The sequence below is a fragment of the Melospiza melodia genome, chromosome 21 (assembly GCF_035770615.1).
Source record: "Melospiza melodia melodia isolate bMelMel2 chromosome 21, bMelMel2.pri, whole genome shotgun sequence".
Taxonomy (NCBI): domain Eukaryota; kingdom Metazoa; phylum Chordata; class Aves; order Passeriformes; family Passerellidae; genus Melospiza; species Melospiza melodia.
In genome coordinates this window covers 1,417,652-1,438,619 of record NC_086214.1, presented here as the reverse complement: position 1 = coordinate 1,438,619, position 20,968 = coordinate 1,417,652, and the positions used below count along the sequence as shown (strand labels likewise).

Sequence of the window (20,968 nt, the reverse complement as noted above, 5' to 3'; positions counted from 1 at the left end):
TAGGATAGAAGAGACCTGCAAAGAGGCAGTAACACAGGTGAGGCGAGGTGCATGTGCTGATGCTCACCACTCAGAGGCGAGCATGGTCCCCCTCCCTCCCTGTGCCTCTGGGCCTGAGGAGCCAGCAGCTCTGTGGAGGTGTGCTGCCAGAAGGTGTTTGTCTCCAAGCTGATGTTCAGCTCTCACCTGGGAACGGGTATCAACAGCACTGAGGCGGGCGCCAGAACACACGTTCCGGATGCGGATATGTCTGTCTCTAGTACCACCTGCAGTGGCTGGAACATTCATCTGCCATGGGCACCATGCCACAGCCTGAGAGAGGAGAGCTCATTTTAAAACATACAAGAGACAACCTGCACCCAGCCAGTGCTGCATGCCTGCCTTGCACACACATATCCGCCCGTGGCAGCTCTGTGCTCACCTTGACAGCACCCTGGTGCTGAGTGAAGGTCTGTAGAGGAGCAAAGTCGCCACCCCCACCCTGGGTGCATGGCCAGATGTTCGCCAGATTGTCATTGCCACCACTGGCCAGGTAGCAGCCATCTAGAGACCATTTGAGTCCGCACACCTCGTGTGTGTGGCCAGCAAGGGTGGCCACGTGATGCTCAGCCACTCAGACATCGTGGTGATGGATGTGCCCAGTCTGTGCACCACTGCAGAGAGAAGAGAAGGCTTGCAGGGTCAGGCTGCACATTTTCACCCAAATCCATTTTTGTTGTTGCAAGACTGCTATACCTGCCACTGGGTTTCAACCAGTGTTACCAGCAACACAGGTCTGTTGGTGTGAGTGAAACACCCACACAAGCTCTTTACAACTTCAGCACAAATTGCAATACAGGAAAGAGGCCTTCTCCTCACAGCCCCAACAGATAAGGCTGAGTAAGGATCCCAAGCCAGGACAAACTTCTCTCTGCCCCCCCTAACCCATGCCACACATAGATTGATGAATAGGAGTTTTCAACCACTGGAAACTGCCCTTGACCCACTGCTTTACCTGGAGAGGAGGCAGCTGTTCCAGCTGAGGGTTCCCACACAGCCACAATGGCTGATCATGGTTCGGAGACGTTTCTGCTGCTCAATGTCCCGTAGCTTATAGGGGCCTGAGTAAATATATGTATTGCAGTAAGAGATCTCTGTATTGTATAAGTGATCCTGCCCTGATTCTAGTTATTGTAAATGGGCTGCAGTTGCAATGTCCTTGATTGGGCAGCAGCTGCAGCCCGTGGAGGTGGCTGGGATAAAAGGGGGTGAGGCATTCAGGGAGAGCTGGAGAGGAGCCCTGGCTGAGAAGCAACAACAACACTGCTGTGAAGAGCTGCTATGAGAAAACCACCCAGAAGGTATGAGACCCTAGAAATATGATATACAACAATATAAATGCAATAATAGCTGGAAAGGCAAAGCAAAAATTTCTTCAGAAGAAACCCAATCCTGTTTCTATGCCCTAGGAACCTCACTGCACAGGCTCTGGCATTCAGATTTCTCAGTAAGGGAACCGAGAAAGTGTGTATCTCATGACTATAGCACAGAAGGTAACGCTGCTTATCAGAAAACCCCCAAACCAAACCCTGCCTTGCACACTGGGCAGTTCCACCCCACACCAGGGAAGACAAGTCAGGTGCATGGCATCCTTCCTCTGCCAACCAAGGTTTTGTCCCCAGGCCCCACAGTTCTGTCAATCCCTTGAAAATGTCTCTAGTTTTACTCCTGCATTCACCTGAACCTCAGCACTACTTGTGCCAACAGCAAGGTAGTCTCCTTCTTTAATCCGTGACACAGAGGAAATATAAACATCTGGATGCTCCATCTGCAGCAGGGGGATAATCTCCCTAGTAGCGTGATTCCACAGATAAACAGTGTCATCCAGAGCCACTGCCAGGAAGTTCTGGGAGCTCCAGTCTATGAGATTCAGATCTACACTTTGAAAGAGAAATGCAGGCCACACCATGCTTGGCTAGAGAGCCCTGCCCTTCACCCGTGCTGCTGCAGCAGGTGTGGGTGCACATGTGCACACACACACGTGCAGGTGAGGGGCAGCCTTCTGAGTGTCACTATGCCCAGCTGCTGGGGCCAGGTACCCTGCTCCAAGGCACCTACACAGTGCCCTAGACCACTGTCCCTGTAAGGCCACACAGGGACACTCCAGAAGTGGTCTGTGCTAGCCTGGGTACACCAAATAATACAGACAGCCCAGTTACACTGTCCTAGGAACAGCAATCCAGTGCAGAATGTTCTGGATGCCCAGCACTCAACCCTGTAGCCTACTTACAGTAGTCGTTGAACATCTCTGGTGCATCCAAGAGCCGTTCTGGCTTTGAGGGAATATTTCTGCTATTCTTCCTGCTGAATCCAGGTGCCATTTTCTGACTGTAGAGCACTTTCAGGTTATTCTGATAGCCTGTGTGCAGGGGAACAGGTTTGTTAACCTGAGTTAGTTTCCTCCCAGCTGAGTGCTGCTCACCCAACTAGGAATCCCTTGGAGTGAAAATGAGGTCCTAAGAGAAACACTCACAAGCCTGCAGTGCACTAAAATCACTGGCAGTATGAACTGCTGAACAGGGGTGAGCTACAATTTCCTCATTCATGGAAACAAATTTGACAAACACTTGGGTTTTTGAATCCCATTATATTTAGTTGCAGTTTAAGCTAGAAAATGCACAGCAGAGAGTTTGATGCTCTTACAGACTTCATGAAGGTTTGGAACCTGCAGTACAGGTGACTGTCACCGACATCTTTTGATAAAATCCTTTCTTTAGGATTTTTCCCCCTTCTGAGAAGCTGTGGCCTCAGCAACAAAATGTAAACAATGGTTATCTGCTGCTGTGGAATGCAACAGGTGGATGTGTGATTGGTCTTGGGTGAATGTTTGGATTTACTGACCACTCATGGCAGAGCTGGGTCTCACCCTCTGCTGAGACACAGCCCTTTGTTTATTCATTCTTTTTCTATTCTTAGCTTAGCTAGCTTCTGAGAACTTTCCTTCTATTTCATTTAGTATAGTAACAATGTAATATATATCATAAAATAATAAATCAAGCCTTCTGAACATGAGGTCAAGATTCTCATCTCTCTCTTCACCCTGAAGACCCTTGCAAGCCCTGTAACAGGTGACCAGCTGGCAGTCATAGCAACTTTCCTAAATAAATTCACTGTAACTGTTATGCCCTCCCTCGACCTCAGGAACCTTAAGAAAGGAGACTCCAGCCTGTACAGCTCTCAGAAACCAGTTGATTTCTCCTGTGACCACACACAGAGCCTCTGTGTTGCTGTTCCCCTGACCTGATCTCTCCTGCTGATTCAGCTCACACAGAGCCTGTATCATACCTTCTGGAGCATTCTCTGATTTTCCACTGAGGTGGAGGATTTTTGCCTCTTCTACATCAAAACCATTCAGATGCACTGCCCAGGCTTTCTGTTGCTCCTACAGAGACAAATCACCCTCAGTACAATGCATTTAAAACAATTCCCACACTGCAATTTAAACAGACACCTAAGCCTCCTTCTCTCAGAATCTGAAGATGTTTGCCTGTGCTGCAAGGGTCAGTCACACAGAGGCAGGTCAAAGCAATTTTTCCTCAGACTTTCATACATCATCCTGCTCACATTTTCACACAATGGCAAATTCAGTGTTATTGCCAGTGGGAAAAGCCACAGCCACAAAGCGACCAAATGCTTCACAAACAGATTTCAGAAGACAGTGTAAAACATTCCAGAAGTGTTCCCGGTGGAGACATTGTCCTAGAATAGCTACCACCAGCAGTTTCACTTCGCATAGGCTTACAGCTTTGTGTTTTTGTTGCCTGCTACATTTTAAAGCCTCATTAGTCAAAAGCTAAATTTTGCTACCAGAAGCAGCATAGGCTTAGAGTGCATGGCAGTCTCTACAGCTTCAATCTCATCCTAAGCTCCTGAAGCCCAGAGCTGCAAGTAGTGACGGCTGGGACTTGTCAGTCCCGTGTGCCCACTTGATAGAACCTATAGTTTACTGCTCTGTAAAGGGGCAGGAAGGAGTAGCGGTTGCTGAAGCAATTGTAACTTAGCAACATGCTCACCTTCTTGGTAGGGGAATCCTCAGCAGGGTCATCCTCTTTAGTTAGGAGGAAATTTGCCATCTCCATCTGCATAGTGCTGCGGTTGGGAATGTAGCGTTCCCCCCCCAGCCTTTGTGGGGGTGCTTTGAATTTTGGATCCAGATTTACCTGCATTCACATATGAAAATATTGTCTTACAGCTATTTAACAGCCTGTATTAGAGCATTCACGGGAGCAAACCAAACACTCTTCCACATCACACCCACCAGACAAGTAGGACTCTGAGGTCTCATGCCACCCAGTCCCAACTAACTTATATTTTCCTCCCTGCCACCAAGTTGGTTAGGGACTGTGTGGAACAACTCCTTGGGTCTAGTGCAACAATTCCAGAGCCCAGAGATAAGGGGAAGATACAAAAACACTCACAGGATGTAAAGCTGTCAGCTGACAGTCCTGCCCCCAGTCGTCCTAGCATACAGCTGTGTGCCAGCAAGGCTCAGCTGGGCGAACAGCAGCTTGCCAGCCCCAGTGCTCAGAGCTCTGCCCCTCATGCTGGCAAGGAGGTGGGTGGCTGTCAGAAGCACAGCCCACCTCCTCCTGCCTGAGCAGCAGCCGGTAGGGCAGCGTGGCAGGGAGCCCAGAGCCCCATGGCTACGGACAGGCAGCCTGGGCCAGGCTCCCGCACTCAACCTCTGCCGCTGGTGGCCGGCGCTCACCGGCTGTCGTGGACGGCGTCTTGCTGGGGCTGTGGGAGCGATTGGCCGGCTTCACGGGCAACACGCCGACGGGGCTGGGCCCGGGGCCGCTCTCCTTGGCCTTGCGCTGCCATTGCGCAGGCGGCACGTTCGGGATCAGCGTGTCCAGCTTCAGCAGCCCCGTTCAGGTCCGCCTCCAACAGGAACTGCGCCGTGGTCCTGCGGGAGGGCGGGTTTAGCCGTGCCCACTGGCCGGGCTGAGCCTACTCCGACAGGCCCCGCCGGCCTCCCCACCACCGGACTGTGCAAGCGCTCCGGCCACTCCTCCCCGCCAACGCACACCCCCACTCTGCCCAGCCGCTCCTCGGGACACTCCGTCAGCCGATACACCCTCCCTCTCCTCCTCGGGGGTCCTTGATCAGCTGGCACCTCTTCCAGCCGCTATTTGGGGCTCTCTCGGATAAGCGACATTCTCCCTTCCCCTGCCTTTCAAGGCCAATCTCGTCCCTGCTCTTTCTCTTCCCCACTGTGCTTTCCTCTGCCCTGTGCCCCAGGGGCTGCTCTTGGCCAGGCAGCCTCAGTGGGAGCCAGCACTGGCTGCAGCCCCAGCAGGCCCCCCAGGACAAGGCTCAGCAATTAGGAGGCCAATGAAAGCTCTGGGCAGCAGCAGAACCCTCAGCAGAGTTCTTCAAACAATCATGGACTGGCCACACATACACTGCAGCCTCACTGGGAATGTTTCCTATGTAGAGTAGACTTTCAAAAGAAGCTGTTTGAGGGAAAGGTGAACAAAACACTCACTGTCTTCTCTTCAAGTAAGTCCAAATTTGGACAGAGCATAAGATGAAGATCAGCTCCAAAACAAGCAGGCCTGCTAGGAAGCCCAGCCAGCAGCCTGTTCCCTTACAGAAACCCCTTCCAAGGCCCTTCTGGGCATCAGGAACATGTGCTGTGGTTCCAGCTGCACCTGTGGGAGCAATGGGGAATGTCAGCCCGTGCTGTGCTGCACTACTGAGCTGGCAGCACGGTGGATGCAGGCAGGACGTTCTCCATTTCCCCCAGAGCTGGGGCCTGCAGGCACCTTGCCACCCCTTGGCACAGGCTGTGCCACCCAACAAAGCCCAGCAGGCCGGGAGGAGAGCCCGGGGCCAGCAGGAAACTGAGAGAAGGCCCTGCTCTAGAACTGAGGGAGTTCCACCAGAAGCAAACAAAGATGGTAAGTTGAAGAGATGCCTACAGTGCTCAAAGTTTGTCTGAGAAAACTAAGACGTGAGCTTGTCAAAAATCCCAGGAAATATCTGGGAAAAGGTTTTATGTATGTTGGTTGTGACTAGGTACAAAGCTCCTGTGGGAAAAGAGCCTCTGCAGCAGTCTGGCTGGCTGAAGGGGTCTTACTTCTTTCTAGAATAAAGATTACTAGTCAAATGAAATTTTATTTTTTATTGTATGAGGGGAAAATATTTTCCAGAACTCTAAAACCAGTTTCAAAAATACAGATGTGTTGTGGAAAAAGGAATGAAACATATGGGGATTTCTCTCTACAAGAGATATTTCTAAATATTTCTAAAAATGAAAAGTGAAGACAAAATGACGTCATTTTTTTGGATTCTAAAGCTACTTAGAAAAATCTTTAACTACTATAGGAATTGGGAAGAAATATTTGGAGGTGTCTCTCTACAGAAAACGATTTTGAAATACTTCTACAAATTTCTAATATCTAAAAGTGAAAAATTAAGAAAATGGGGTTGCTTTTACTCAGGAGCCCCATGCTGCTGCCTGCCCAATGGGCTCCCCCAGCCCTGGGGACCCCGCCTCTGGTCACAGCAGCACCTGCCTGGCTCCTGCCTGCCCACACCGTGGGCATCCACAGCTGCTCCTGGCCATGGAACTCAGCCAGTGCTGCTGCCGGCTGGGCTTTGCTGCTGCTGCCACCCAAACACTGGGATGATGGCACCTTCCCTGTAGTGCAACAAAAGAAAGGGCCGTCACCCAGACTGGCAGAGAGCAGGGATAACTTCAGTGTTGCTTAGAGGGCATGGCCAGGGGGTTCAGGGGCAGAGGAAGGGACATGCTGGGCTCAGGAGAGGCTGGATGGTGCTGGGCTGCTCCTGGGGTCTATAGAAGTAGTCGAGACGGCACAGAGGAGGATCAAAAAAGAAATGAAAGTAGCTTGGGGATATACATGAGGAGAGGAGGTGGCAGTGGGATCTCCAGGAGAATAGGAGATTTCCTTGTCGATGGCTGTTCTGGAGTCTTCTTCTCAGAACTCTTGACAGGGCTGCCCAGGCCCTTCTAACTGCTGGAGGAGCTGCTCCTGCTGTTTGGGTGTGAGGTGCAGCCACCGTCTTACAACTCTTCTCCAGAGGTGGAACTGTGGAAAGAGGAGGTGGCTGAGGCCCCAGCTGCCAGTGGCACACAGGGACCCTCCTGCACAGCTGGCCCAGAGCTGGCAAGGCTCCCCAGCACGGCTGGAGCTGCTGGCTCAGCTTGGCCCAGCTGCACAGCTGTCCCTCAAGGCCCCGGCCAGCAGGGCACGGCTCTGGGCAGGCTCCCTGGCCAGGAGCAGGCCCCAGAGCACCTCTGCCTTTCAAGGGCAATCTCGTCCCTGCTCTTTCTCCTCCCCACTGTGCTTTGCCTCCACCTTGTGCCCCTGGGGCTGCTCTTGGCCAGGCAGCCTCAGTGGGAGCCAGCACTGGCTGCAGCCCCAGCAGGCCCCCCAGGACAAGGCCCAGCAATTAGGAGGCCAATGAAAGCTCTGGGCAGCAGCAGAATCCTCAGCAGAGTTCTTTGGACAATCATGGACTGGCCACACCTACACTGCAGCCTCACTGGCAATGTTTTCTGTCTGAAGTACAATTTCAAAAGAAGCTGTTTGAGGGAAAGGTGAACTAAACACTCACCCTTTTCTCTTCCAGCAAGTCCATATTCGGACACAGCATAAGATGAAGATCAGCTCCAAAACAAGCAGGCCTGCCAGTAACCCTAACCAGAAGCCTGTTCCCTGACAGAAACCCCTTCCAAGGCTCTTCTGGGCATCAGGAACATGTGCTGTGGTTCCAGCTGCACCTGTGGGAGCAATGGGGAGCGTCAGCCCGTGCTGTGCTGCACTGCTGAGCTGGCAGCACGGTGGATGCGGGCAGGATGTTCTCCGTTTCCCCCCAGAGCTGGAGCCTGCAGGCACCTTGCAGCCCCTTGGCACAGGCTGTGCCACCCAACAAAGCCCAGCAGGCTGGGAGGAGAGCCCGGGGGCAGCGCAGCTTCGTGGGCACAAGTCTCCTTTACCCGGGGCTGTGAACAAGCTCCAAAGGCACCTCCAGCTTTGGCTGCTGCTGGGCCATGCAAGGGCAGGCCCCAGTGGAAGAGCTGCAGCCACCCAGCCCTGCCAAGGGCTGAGCCCTTCTGAGCCTGGCACAGCAATTACCTTCTGAGCCTGTGCCTGTGCCTGTGTTTGGCTTGGCCTTCCTTCCTGCAGCAGGGGCTGCCAATCAGCCTATGCTTCTTTGGGGAAACAACTCCTTCTGTCCTGCCTTTTGGCCTATCACTTGAGAAACAAAAAGTACACCTTAAAAGACGGAACTGTTCTCCATTGCTTTGATGGCATGTTCAGGATGTCGTGCTTATGCACAATCTGGTAAAATCAACAAATCATCTAGGCTTTTTCAGCTGGGCCAGGGCCCAACTTCCTCCAAACAGCTGCCAGTGCTGAGCAGAAGTTGTGAGTGGATCGTGCAGGGCGAGGGCACACACGGCCATGGCTCTCTCCTGGCACCTGCAGCAATGCCCCCCTGGCCAAGCTTTGGGCTCTCAGCTGGCAGCTCTCCCAGGGAAAAGGCCTTGACCTACCCTCACCATCTCCCCGAGGCTCAATCCTGAATGTGGGCTGGGAAGACAGATCACCTTTAGCAACAGGCTCAGCTGCAACGAAAGGCAGGACAGAACAGCTCCCATGGCACTGCTGAAGATTCTCCTTCAGGCCCAAGTGGAAGTGAGGGCACCTGGGTGATGGGTGCCCTCCAAGGCACTCCCTTGTCTCTGCGTTCCACTCAGGAGCGGGACCTCGTGCCTGCAGTAGCCCCACACTGGGATGGAAGGAGCCCCTTGCGGGGCAGTCGGGGGCAGAAAGGACTCCCTGGAGCTGCCAGCAGCTCCAAACCCAGCCCCAGGCAGGGCCAGGGCTCAGCAGTGGCCACAGAAGCAGCTCGGGCTCCCTGGGGATGGCAAAGGAGCTGAGAAAGGCTCAGCCCCGGGGCACAGCCCTGGGCCCAGCCCCTTCCCTCTCTGCTCTTCTCTGTGGCTGCACAGAGCACACAGAAGGACACAGTGGCATTGGACACAGGAGGAGGATGGACAGCCAAATGCCCCTTCTTCCCACTGACAGTGATCCTGTGGGATCTCTCAGGGCTCCAGAAGGGAGCAGGGCAAGGTTTCCAGAACTGATCAACCTTCAGAGGAACTTAAGGGAACTGGCTCATGAGTAAGCTCGTGCCACACTGACATGGATTATTCTGTCAGGAAAGGTACATTCATAACATGCCTCCAACATCTGGCAAGGTCTTCAAAGCACCATTCACCACCATTTCCAACTAATCCAAGTCATGATCCCAGTCGAGAAGGGACCACAGATGTTACAGAACAATTTCCATGGTGTGCTGGGATCCCTTTCTGCCTTGGGGAATTGGGCAATGCAAGGGGGTGGGGTAAGGCTGTGGGAGCCTGTGGCTCCTGGTCACTCTCCACGCTCTTTGCCAGTGCTGTGCAACATGCCTGGAGGGGCAGCTGGAGCAGCCCAGGGCCCTGGGGCCCTCTCCCTCCCACACAGGAAACCCTCACTAAATGTTTGGGGAAATCTGCAGTGCCACTGCTGTCGCTCCCAACCTCCCTCCCTCCCTCCTGCTTGCTCACCTGCCCATGGAACAGCTCCCACAGCCCATGGGCACATAGCCAGGCCCTCTCAGGACACACTGGAGCCTTGCTCTCCCCCTCTGCCCGTTCCCCACCATGGGCACCCCGTGCAGCCGCTCCCAGGTTTCGGGACGTGTCTCCCATGGAGGGAGCCAGCAGGACAGCTCAGTACCCGAGTGCCCTGAGCCTGCTCGGGATAATTCCTCTGGGCTGTGCCCGTCTTGTCTGGGCTGTGCCCGCAGTGCCAAGCAGCAGAGAGGGCAGCTCAAGCCTCCGCAGGGCTGAGGCCCAGAGGCACAGCAATTACCTCCTGTGGCTGTGCCTGGCATCGCCTCCCTTCCTGCAGGAAATGCCACCTTCCATAGAGCCCCTCTGTCCATCCCTTGAGAAAGGAGGAGGCACAGCTGGATCAGATGGAATCATTGCACATCCACGAGGTGGCCTCTTCAGGAGGCAATACTTGTCCAAGACATGGGTAAGGATCAGGAAAATCCTGATCCCCCCAGGCCTTTGGGGCTGGCTATGACCCTCCCTTCTCGATGCAGCCACACCTCAGGATGTGACTGGGGACCGGGAAAATGCAGGGGATCCCTGGTGAGTTTGGGCTGCCTGCCAGCTGATGCCCAATGCCTTCCTGCAGAGGCTGGGGAGAAGCTGCAGCCAGGCCAGGCTGGGAAACAGCCCTGCAGGGCATGGAAGCAGCAGTGGGGCAGCGAGGCTGCCATGGATCCCTTCCCACTGTTCCGGGCATGGTGTGTCCAGACGTGCAGCCAGAGCCCTCGGCTGCTGAGCCCCAGGACAAGGCTTGGGGAAATGCTCTCACCATTCCCTTTGAGCAGTTCTGTCACTATTCGTTTCAAGATGTTGTTTGGATCATGGGGTTTCTTGTGTCCTGGGGCTTTGTTCTTCCCTCTCAGAGGACCTTAACAGAAAGTAGTTCCATTTCCTAGGAATGGATGCCACAGAAGCAGGGCTCAGCCTGTGGGGTCAGCAGGGACAACACTACTCACCCCAGCGATGGGAGCCAGGCCTCTGTGTAGGAATCATCACAGGGGCAGGAAAAGTCCTCCCGGCAGACACATCTGTAACGCAACAGTCACAGTAGCTTGTATAACCTGGTTGCTGTGAAGTTGTCAACAATTATTACTGTGTAGGACAGTGAGAACATACCTGAAGGAGGCTCCAAAGGCTTCAACACTTCTCTCAACCAATCTAATGGGGAAGCCTTTCGAGCAACCTCATCTAGAACAGAGCACAGATGAGAACATTTTTCAGGGTGTGTTGGGATCCCCTTCTGCCTTTGGGAATTGGGCACTGCAAGGGGGTTGGGTACGGCCGTGGGACCCAGATGTAAATGGGTAAGGTCAAACTGCACAGGGGCCTCGGGAGCTGTGGGCAGGCTCCTGGTCACTCTGCACCCTCTTTCCATGCCCTGTGCAACATCCATGGTGGGGCGGCTGAAGCAAGCCAGGGCCCTGGGAGCTCTCACTTCCACAGCTGCAACTCTTGCTAAATCCCTGGGGAAAACTGCAGCAGGCAGTGCCACAGCTATCACCCTGTCCCCCTCCATCCCTCCTGCCCTTTCTCCATCCCTTTCTACCTACTTCTGTCTCTCCAACCATCTTTCCCCTGGGACAAATCCCCCAGCACGCTGGCACATGGCCAGGCCCTCTCAGGACACACTGGAGCCTTGCTTTCCCCCTCTGCCCGTTCCCCACCACGGGCACCCCGTGCAGCCGCTCCCAGGTTTGGGGACGTGTCTCCCACGGAGGGAGCCCAGCAGGACAGCTCAGTACCCGAGTGCCCTGAGCCTGCTCGGGACAATTCCTCTGGGCTGTGCTGATCTTGTCTGGGCTGTGCCCGCAGTGCCAAGCAGCAGAGAGGGCAGCTCAAGCCTCAGCAGGGCTCAGGCCCAGAGGCACAGCAATTACCTCCTGTGCCTGTGCCTGGCATCGCCTCCCTTCCTGCAGAAGAGGCTGTCCATGAGCCACTGCTTCCTCCAGGAAAAGCTTCTTTCTGCACAGCCTCTCCATCTGCTTTTGGAGAAAAGAAAAGAGAGAGCTGGATCAGATTGGGCTCTTCCCCATTGGAGAGGTGGCATCTTCAGGAGGCAATGCCTCTCAAAGACATGGTTAAGATTCAAGAAATCCCTTTCAACTTTTTGGGTAGGCCAGGGCTCTCCCTTCTCCATATAGGTGCCCCTTCTGATTTGCCTGGAGATGGGAAATTGCAGGGCATCTCATGCCTGTGTTGCGGTTTGGTCTGCCTGTCAGCTGATGCCCAATGCCTTCCTGCAGAGGCTGGGGAGAAGCTGCAGCCAGGCCAGACTGGAAGTAGGGCATGGAAGCAGCAGCGGGGCAGTGAGGCTGCCATGGATCCCTTCCTGCTGTGCCGGGCTCGGCATGTCCAGATGTGCAGCCAGAACCCTCAGCTACTCAGCCCCAGGTGAAGGCTGAGGGAATGCACCCACCTTGTCCTGCCTGCTGCATTTCCTTCAGCATTTCCCTCATTTGTTCAGATGGCTCATGGGGTTTCTTCTGTCCTGTAGGTTTGTTCTTTCCCCTTGGAGGACCTTAGAGCAACACGGTTCCATTTCTCATGAATGGATGCTACAAAAGCAGGGCTCAGCCTGTGGGGTCAGCAGGGACACACTACTCACCCCTGCGACGGGAGCCTGGCTTCTGTGTAGGAATCATCACAGGGACAGGAAAAGTCCTCCCTGCAGACACATCTGTAACACATCAGCCACAGAAGCTTCTGCCATCTCTGCTCAGCTGCACGGGCACCACTGAGCCGCAGGAGCAGTGAGGGGATCGCACAGGGCGAGGGCACACACGTGCATGGCTCTGTCCTGGCACCTGCAGCGATGCCCCCCTGGCCAAGCTTTGGGCTCTGAGCTGGCAGCTCTCCCAGGGGAAAGGCCTTGACCTGCCCTCACCATCTCCCAGAGGCTCAATCGTGGATGCGGTTTGGGAAGCCAGATCACCTTCACCAACAGGTTCAGCTGCAAAGAAAGGCAGGACAGAACATCACCCGTGGCACTGTAGGAGATCCTCAGGCTGCAGGCAAGGCTCAGCCCTGCGGTACAGCCCTGGGCCTGGCCCCTGCCCGTTCTACTCTTCTCTGTGACTGCACAGAGCATACGGAAGGACACAGTGGCATTGCACACGGGAGGAGGATGGACAGCTAAATGCTCCTTCCTCCCACTGACAGCGATCCTGTGGGATCCCTCAGTGCTCCAGAAAGAAGCAGGCAAGGTTTACAGAATTCTTCAGCCCTGACTTAACGTTAACAAAAATGGCCGATGGGTGAGCTCTTGCCACATGGACACTGATTATTTTGCCAGTAAAAAGGGAAATTCAGAACTTGCCTCTGGCATTCGCCAAGACATTCAAAGTGTCATTCACCTGGACTTCCAAATCTTCCAAGGCGTGATCCAAATCTAGAATGGAGCAACGACCCGAACCATTTCCTTTGTGTGCTGGGATCCCCTTCTGCCTTTGGGAACAGGGCACTGCAAGGGGGTTGGTTAAGGCTACGGGAGCCAGGTGTGAATGGACAAGGCCAAACTGCACAGGGGCCTGGGGAGTTCTGGCCTGGCTCCTGGTCACTCTGCACTCGCTTTGCAGGCCCTGTGACGCATCCCTGGCGAGGAAACTGGGGATTCCCAGGGCCATGGGGGCTCTCTCCCTCCCCCAGAGGAAACCCTCCCTAAAGGCCTGGGGAAAACCATCCCCAGCGCTTCCCGGGGAGCAGGGAGCACTGTCCCGGGAAAGGGGAGCCAGGCTGCTGGCTCACGTGCTCGCCACGCTTGCAGCGGAGCAGCCTGGGCAGCCCTGGCAGGCAGGGCCACGGCCAGGAGGAGCAGGAGGAAGAGGCGCAGAGCAAGGGCCATGCTGCCTTGCCCTCTGCCAGTCCTGCAGCTCTTGCTGCCACCGCTGTCCTGACAGTGCTGTCCCAATGTCAGCACCACTGCTGGCACCGCCGCTGCTGCCGCAACAGTTGTGCTCAAGGACTGACTGCTCGCTTCTTGTGCTGCTGTGCAACCACTGGGTCAGGCACCTCTGTGACCTCAGAGCTAACTGTGACCTCATCCTGCTGTGAGCCCTGAGCCTGCTGTGACCTCATGGCCTCAGCTGTACCCCCAGAGTGTGCCCGCATCTGTACAAATGGACTGCCTTGATTGTTTTTGTGTATCCCAGGTCCATTGCTCAGCAAAACCTTAATTGTCACCTGCTGACATTGTGGGTCAGACTGTGTCCATGGAGATGCTCTTGATGGCTTCCCTCTTTTCCTGGGCTTGCCACTGGAGGAGGTCCAGGCCCAGATGATGCCAGGGAAGGAAATGTGCCCTCAGCCCAGGGACGCTCAGCATGGGCTCCCCCAGCCCTGGGGACCCCGTCGCTGGTCACAGCAGCCCCTGCCTGGCTCCTGCCTGCCCACACCATGGGCATCCATGGCTGCTACTGGAGCTGAGCCAGTGCGGCTGCCAGGTGGGCTTTGCTGCTGCTGCCACCCGGACATTGGGGTGACAGCTCCATCTCTTTATTGCAACAGAAATGCTGGGCCGAGCTCTGCCCATCTTCAGTAGGGGCCAGAGATCAGGGTCAGTGCCTTCAGGAGGAGAGGACCTTGTTTGGGTGGTGGCAGCACCTGCACAGCAACAAGTTGGTAAAGCAACTGTGACAGGCGCATCGGGCATGGGCATGGCGATGGGGAATGTCTGGTACAGGTGTCCCAGACTGAGGCGTTTGGCCGCTCCTGTGAAGCTGCAGACGGACGCCTGTTGAGACAGGAGGTTGCTGAGCTCCCAGTTGCAGCTGGCACACAGAGACCCTCCTGCCCAGCAGGAGATTCCCACTGTGCTCAAAGTTTGCCTCTGAAGACTGAGAGGTGAGCTTCTCAGAAATCCCAAAAAATATCAGGGAAAAGGTTGGTTGTTGTCGCTCAGTAAGAATGTCCAGTGGGAAAAGAGCCTCTCCAGTATGCTGGGTGCCTTGTGATGACTTAGTTCTTCTTAGAGTAAAGATCACCAATTAAATACAGTTTTAGTTTTTATTCTGCAAGTAGTAAAGTGTTCTACCTTTTTCAGAATTCTACAACTACTTTGAAAAATCCTGAACTCCTGTGGGAAAAGGGAAGAAATATATAGGGATTTTTTTCTACAAAAACTGTTTCTGAATATTTTGAACATTTTCTGCTATGTAAAAATCCTGAACAATTTCTGCTATGTAAAATGAAGACAAAATGGGGTTGCTTTTTCTCAGGAGCCCCGTGCCCAGCAGCTGTCTTCCCAGCCCTGGCTGTGCCCAGACAAGCAGCTCTGCCAGCGCTGGTGGTAGCACACAGACACCTGAGCTGAAGGCCAAAGATGTTGATGGACTCAGGCCCTTCCCTGGCAGGAGGGCTGCACCTCCTGGCCTGGCTGGATACCAGGGCAGGCACCTTTGGGGACAGAGGGTCCTCTTCTGGGTGGTGGAGGCAACAGCATGTCACCAGCAATAAGCTGTTAATGCAGCTGTGGGGAAGGGAAAATGGACATTGGCACAGAGATGCAAGATGACAAGTCCAGTTGATTCTAGAAGTGCAAAAATGTTCAAAGTTATTCTGAATTCTAAAACTACTTTGAAAAATCCTTACCGACTATGGAAAAGGGGGGCAAATTTTTGACGATTTCTTTATTAGGAAAAAAATAAACCCTACCTATTTCTAAAAGTTTCTAATTAATAAAATGAAGAACTAAGCTAAAATATGGTGTCTCAGGAGCCCCATGCTTGGCCACTGCCTGCCCACCTATAGCTGTGCCTAGACAAGCAGCTCAGCCTGTGCTGGTGGTAGCTCACGGACACATGAGCTGAAGTCCAAAGACGTTGCTGTACTCAGGCCCGTCCCAGTCTGGAGGGCTGCACCTACTGGCCTGGCTCTAGAGCAGAGCCAGCCCCACTAGGGACAGAGGGTCCTGTTCTGGGTGGTGGTGGCAACAGCATGACCCCAGCAACAAACTGGTTGCAGCCATGGCAGGGACAATGGACACCGGCACAGGAATGAGAGATGACAGGTCCAGTTCTCCCTGGCTGAGTTATTTGGCTGGTCTTGTGAAGCTGCAGAGGCACTCCTGTGAAGAGAGGAGGTGGCTGAGGCCCCAGCCGCCAGTGGCACACAGGGAGCCTCCTGCACAGCAGGGCCCAGAACTGGCAAGGCTCCCCAGCATGGCTGGAGCTGCTGGCACAACTTGGCCCAGCTGCACAGCTGTCCCTCAAGGCCCCGGCCAGCAGGGCACGGCTCTGGGCAGGCTCCCTGGCCAGGAGCGGGCCCCAGAGCGCCTCTGCCTTTCAAGGGCAATCTCGTCCCTGCTCTTGCTCCTCCCCACCAAGCTTTGCCTCTGCCCTGTGCCCCTGGGGCTGCTCTTGGCCAGCCAGTCTCAGTGGGAGCCAGCACTGGTTGCAGCCCCAGCGGGCCCCCCAGGCCAAGGCCCAGCAATTAGGAGGCCAGTGAAAGCTCTGGGCAGCAGCAGAACCCTCAGCAGAGGTCTTTAAACAATCACGGACTGGCCACACCTTGTCGTGGCTTGACCGGAAATGGGACATCTGGGATATGTTGTTTTTGCTGTGGTTACCAATGGGTGTTCGGATTTTAAGATGAGCACCTAGTTTGACCAGTGGGGTATTGTATCCGCCTCTTGAGACTACAAACCCAAGGAGTTAAAAGCAGGGCTCTTGTCTTTCAGAGCCCTCTTGGGATTTCCGGCGTGAAGGGTTGGGCCTCCCTCCCCCGGCCCAGTTGCTGGCTGGGCTGGGGGAGGGGAAAGCCACGTGGCCCATCTGCGGTAGGCCCGGATTCGGTGGAAGGGTGGGGGAGCATCGAGCGACCTGTTTACCCCCCCCCCCCTTTTTTTTGGAGAGGAAGAGAATGCAGCCTGTGCTGGAACTTTTACTGTACGGCTGGGAGAAGAAGGGGAGGAGGGCTGTGAGCAGCCCAGCTGCCTGGGAGAGCTTTTAACTCTTGTGGATAGTGAGAACTTCACGGAACATTACCTTTCCTAGGAAAGGGAAAAGAGTGGAAGATGAAGGAAGAAACAGGCCAGTAAGGGGGTCTGGCAAAGAGAAAGAGAGATGTTGAAGGAATGGGGGAAGATGGAGTGGCAACTTTGCTGGACTCTTTTGTTGTAGATCCATGGACGGTTTCCTGGTGATACAGAGGCTGCATTGCAGGGGGAAGCAGAGGCTCGGAGCCAGGAGAGTTTGGTGTTGAGACCCCTCGGCCCCAGGGGGTATAGAAGAAATGGGGGGGACAAAGGTCCCAGAGATGAGACTGTGCTCTGCTTGGAACGAGACGAGGCATTCTTAAAACGGTCCACCCTGAAAGCAGGCCTCTGCCTTATCCCGTGCCTGGTGGTGAGAGCACCTTGGCATGGAAAGGAGATGTCACAAGATAGCAGGACTCCGGGCGGTGCTAATTGTGATAAGAAGTCCGTGGAATAAGGAAGGACTCCGTCTACTCTTCATAAGCTGAAGATTTGGTTTTCTAAAGCGTGGTACCAGACCGAGTGTGGATAATTTTGGGAAATGAATTGTACTGGGATCTGGAGGAGCAGGGGGAAGTGTTTCTGTGTAGTTTTCATTCTCCTTGTGTTTTTTTTTTTTTTTTTTGTGTGTGTGTAGTTTAGTAATTGTGTGTAGTTTAGTTAATAAACTTTTCTTTATGTTCAAGCAGGAGCCTGCTTTGCTTATTCCTGCTCACATCTCACAGCGGATATCAGGTAGAAGGTATACTCATGGGGGCTCTGGCTTTGCCAGGCCTAAACCATAACACACCTACACTGCAGCCTCACTGGGAATGTTTCCTATGTAGAGTAGACTTTCAAAAAAAGCTGTTTGAGGGAAAGGTGAACTAAACACTCACTGTCTTCTCGTAAGTCCAAATTTGGACAGAGCATAAGATGAAGATCAGCTCCAAAACAAGCAGGCCTGCCAGGAAGCCCAGCCAGCAGCCTGTTCCCTGACAGAAACCCCTTCCAAGGCCCTTCTGGGCATCAGGAACATGTGCTGTGGTTCCAGCTGCACCTTTGGGAGCAATGGGGAGCGTCAGCCCGTGCTGTGCTGCACTGCTGAGCTGGCAGCACGGTGGATGCGGGCAGGACGTTCTCCATTTCCCCCAGAGCTGGGGCCTGCAGGCACCTTGCCGCCCCTTGTCACAGGCTGTGCCACCCAACAAAGCCCAGCAGGCCGGGAGGAGAGCCCGGGGGCAGCAGGAAGCTGAGAGAAGGCCCTGCTCTAGAACTGAGGGAGTTCCACCAGAAGCATACAAAGATGGTAACCTGAAGAGATGCCCACTGTGCTTATAGTTTTTCTGAGAACACTAAGACGTGAGCTTGTCAAAAATCTTAAGTAACAGGGAAAAGGTTTTATGTATGTTGGTTGTGACTAGGTACAAAGCTCCTGTGGGAAAAGAGCCCCTGCAGCAGTCTGGCTGGCTGAAGGGGTCTTACTTCTTCCTAGAATAAAGATTACCACTGAAATGCAATTTTATTTTTTATTGTATGTGGAGAGTTTAGTTCAAGCATGGTTTAAAGAAAAAGGCCATGAAGGCATACAATTGAGAGAAAAGTAAAAGGTAGTTGCAAAGCAGTTCCAAAAGCAGTTCCCAGCCTGATTTCTATAAACAATTAGACTCTCTCAGGCATCACTTTATAAACAATAAGGTTCTGAGGCAGTCTTCCCATAACAAGCAAACACCCTCTCTGGGAAAAGATGGCACCCTGAGAACAGATGTGGAAATTTTGGGAACCTTTCATATCACAGTGGGAACACTGGGTTTGTTTTGTGTAAACAATTAACGGTATTGTAAAACAAAAGGAGTGGTTAGAGTTTTCTCTGTTAGCCTATCACAAACCTGGATTTTGGAATGTTCATGAAGTTCGTTAACACTGTTATTTAAAGTGACTGATCGATCAATAAAGTTGAGTTTGATGCATTAACGGATGGTCGTTCTCCCTTCATATCAACAAATGGTGACACCCGACCATGATAGCGAACACCTCGGGGATTGTGAACACCACAGGAGGTGAGGACTGGTTCGGGTTCTGAAGCAGCCGGAATGGCAATAAGCGCGAATAAACAAAGCGGAGGAAAACCTGCTGAGACGCGCCGTGCCCTAGGCGACCGTATAAACGGGCCTGGCTGATATGTGCGGCTGGAAGCCTTGAGGAGCTGCAAAGTGCGCACTTATATAGGTATGGAAAGGAAAGCCGCATATGAACTTTTTATTATTTTCTTGCAAAAAAGGCAAATTAAGGGAATAGACTTACAGAAAGAACTACCGGGTCTTTTGGCTTATGGTTTGGAACGGGGAATTTTTGTGAATCCCCACACAGTTCATGAATTGTCGGAATGGCATAAATTTGGTGATATATTATGGGAGGTTACGTTAGACGATGATAAAACTGCTAAAAAGTGGGGTAAATTATGGCGGGTCGTTAATACCGAACTGTTGCAGTTTCAGGCTGAAAAAAGGGCTGCCCACCAGGCTACTGCCGCTCATGATCGTAACAAAGAGTACGATCAAGACAGGGAGTTTGATACGGAGTTGGGAACTCCTCTTGGCCCCGCTACAAGGACGGTTTTATTACCAGCCTCACCAACTCCCTCTGCGAGCCAGGCTGCGAGCCAGGCTGTGAGCCAGGCTATAAGCCAGGCGCCGCAGAGCGCTGCATTACCCGCTTCGCCGCCTCCCTTACAGGGCCAGTCCCCCTTAACGAGCCAAGCTCCGCAGGGTGCTTTATTGCCCGCTTTGCCACAAGCTACATGGAGCACGTCTGAGTCTCCCGTATCTACTGTATCGCAGCAGCCGGGGCCAAAACCGCATACTCCGTTCCCGAAAAGCAGTCAGTCGGTCCCTGGCTCGGAAAACGATCTAGCGGAGACGATTGCAAGGGAAAGACGAGATGCGTGGGCTGCCCTGGCCAAGGATGCAATGGAAAAGGGAGACCAAGAGCTGATAAGCATGGCGAGCGAACTGGCTTGTCCGGTTATTTTTACCCCTCAGGCCAGAGGCAGTATACAGGCGACAATCAGTGCTTTAGACTGGAAAATGTTATCTCAATTGTGAGCTACTGTTAGTCAGTTTGGATTTAAAAGCGAACCAGCCAAGCAAATGCTCGATTATATTTTTGACACCAGCATCCTTCTCGTTAATGATTGCCATGGCATAGTTAAACTAATCTTTACCCAACATCAACAATTGCTGTTTAATGCTCACTGGCAAGCGCTCGTTAACGAGTGCGTGGCAGTTCAAAGGCAGCAGGGTGACCCCCTCCATGGGGTCACTGTTAATGAACTTATGGGTCTGGGACCTTTCCTTCGCACTGAGGCACAAGCCTTAATAGGTCAGGAGAAGTGCCGGGAGGCAAAGAGGTTAGTCAGACTCGCAATAAAAAGGGTAAAGGAACCAGGAGGGATACCAGTATATATGGGAATTAAGTAAGGCAGAGAGGAATCATTTGGCGCTTTTATTGATAGAGCTGCGGCTGCAATTGAGAGAGCTGGAGTAGCAGAATATATGCGCGGGGCCCTCCTCAAACAGTGTGCGATTCAAAATTGTAATTCCACTACTAGAAACATACTTAATACCTTAGGTGCAAATTGGACTATAGAGGAGGCATTAGAGAGGATGGCTCTCATACCAACCGGGCAGCAGGCTTTAGTGGTAGACGCAATTAAACAGTTAGGAATAGGCTTGCAAGAACAGGCAAAGTCCTCTCAGAGTCAGGTGTTAGCCGCTGTTGCACCTCTCCAAGCGTCAGCCGCATTTGCAGCATCAAATAAAAGGGGCCGGGTGAAATGTTACCGATGCGGAGGCATGGGCCATGTACGCCAGGAATGCCAGGCTGTCGGAATCTGGTGCGAAATGCCGTATGGACAACCATAATACGAGCGCTTGTAGAAGGAGGTCGGGAAACTTCTCCAGGAGCGCGTATTCTCTCAGCAGCCGTGCCCAGACACAAATTGCCGCTGCAGCAACAACACCCCCCCATGCCTCCAACCCTCCACAGCAGGGAGCCTCCAACCCTCTGCAGCAGGCAGCCTCCAACCCATTGCAGCTGGGAGTCTCCAGCCCGCCACAGCAGGGAGCCTCGGCATGGACCTGGCAGCCGCAGTAGACGAAACGTTGATGACTCCGCACCTGCAAAAAATCCCTACGGGGGTCCAAGGACCTATTATTATACAGAAGAAAGCGGTGGGTGCACTACTATTTGGGAGATCTTCTGCATCTATGTTAGGACTGTTTGTTTTGCCTGGCGTTATTGACGCAGATTACATGGGAGAGATTATGGTAATGGCT

General features: G+C 53.4%; 1 protein-coding gene across 1 annotated transcript in view; it reads right to left on the bottom strand.

Annotated features, from left to right (window-relative positions):
• Nucleotides 1-20,494, bottom strand: part of LOC134427976 (fructose-bisphosphate aldolase A-like) — a 57,433-nt gene extending 36,939 nt beyond the window's left edge. Inside the window, exon 1 of the mRNA XM_063174227.1 lies at nucleotides 20,474-20,494. Coding sequence (XP_063030297.1) covers nucleotides 20,474-20,494 — 21 coding nt within the window. The remainder of the gene's footprint in view (nucleotides 1-20,473) is intronic.
• Nucleotides 20,495-20,968: the final 474 nt, after the last annotated feature.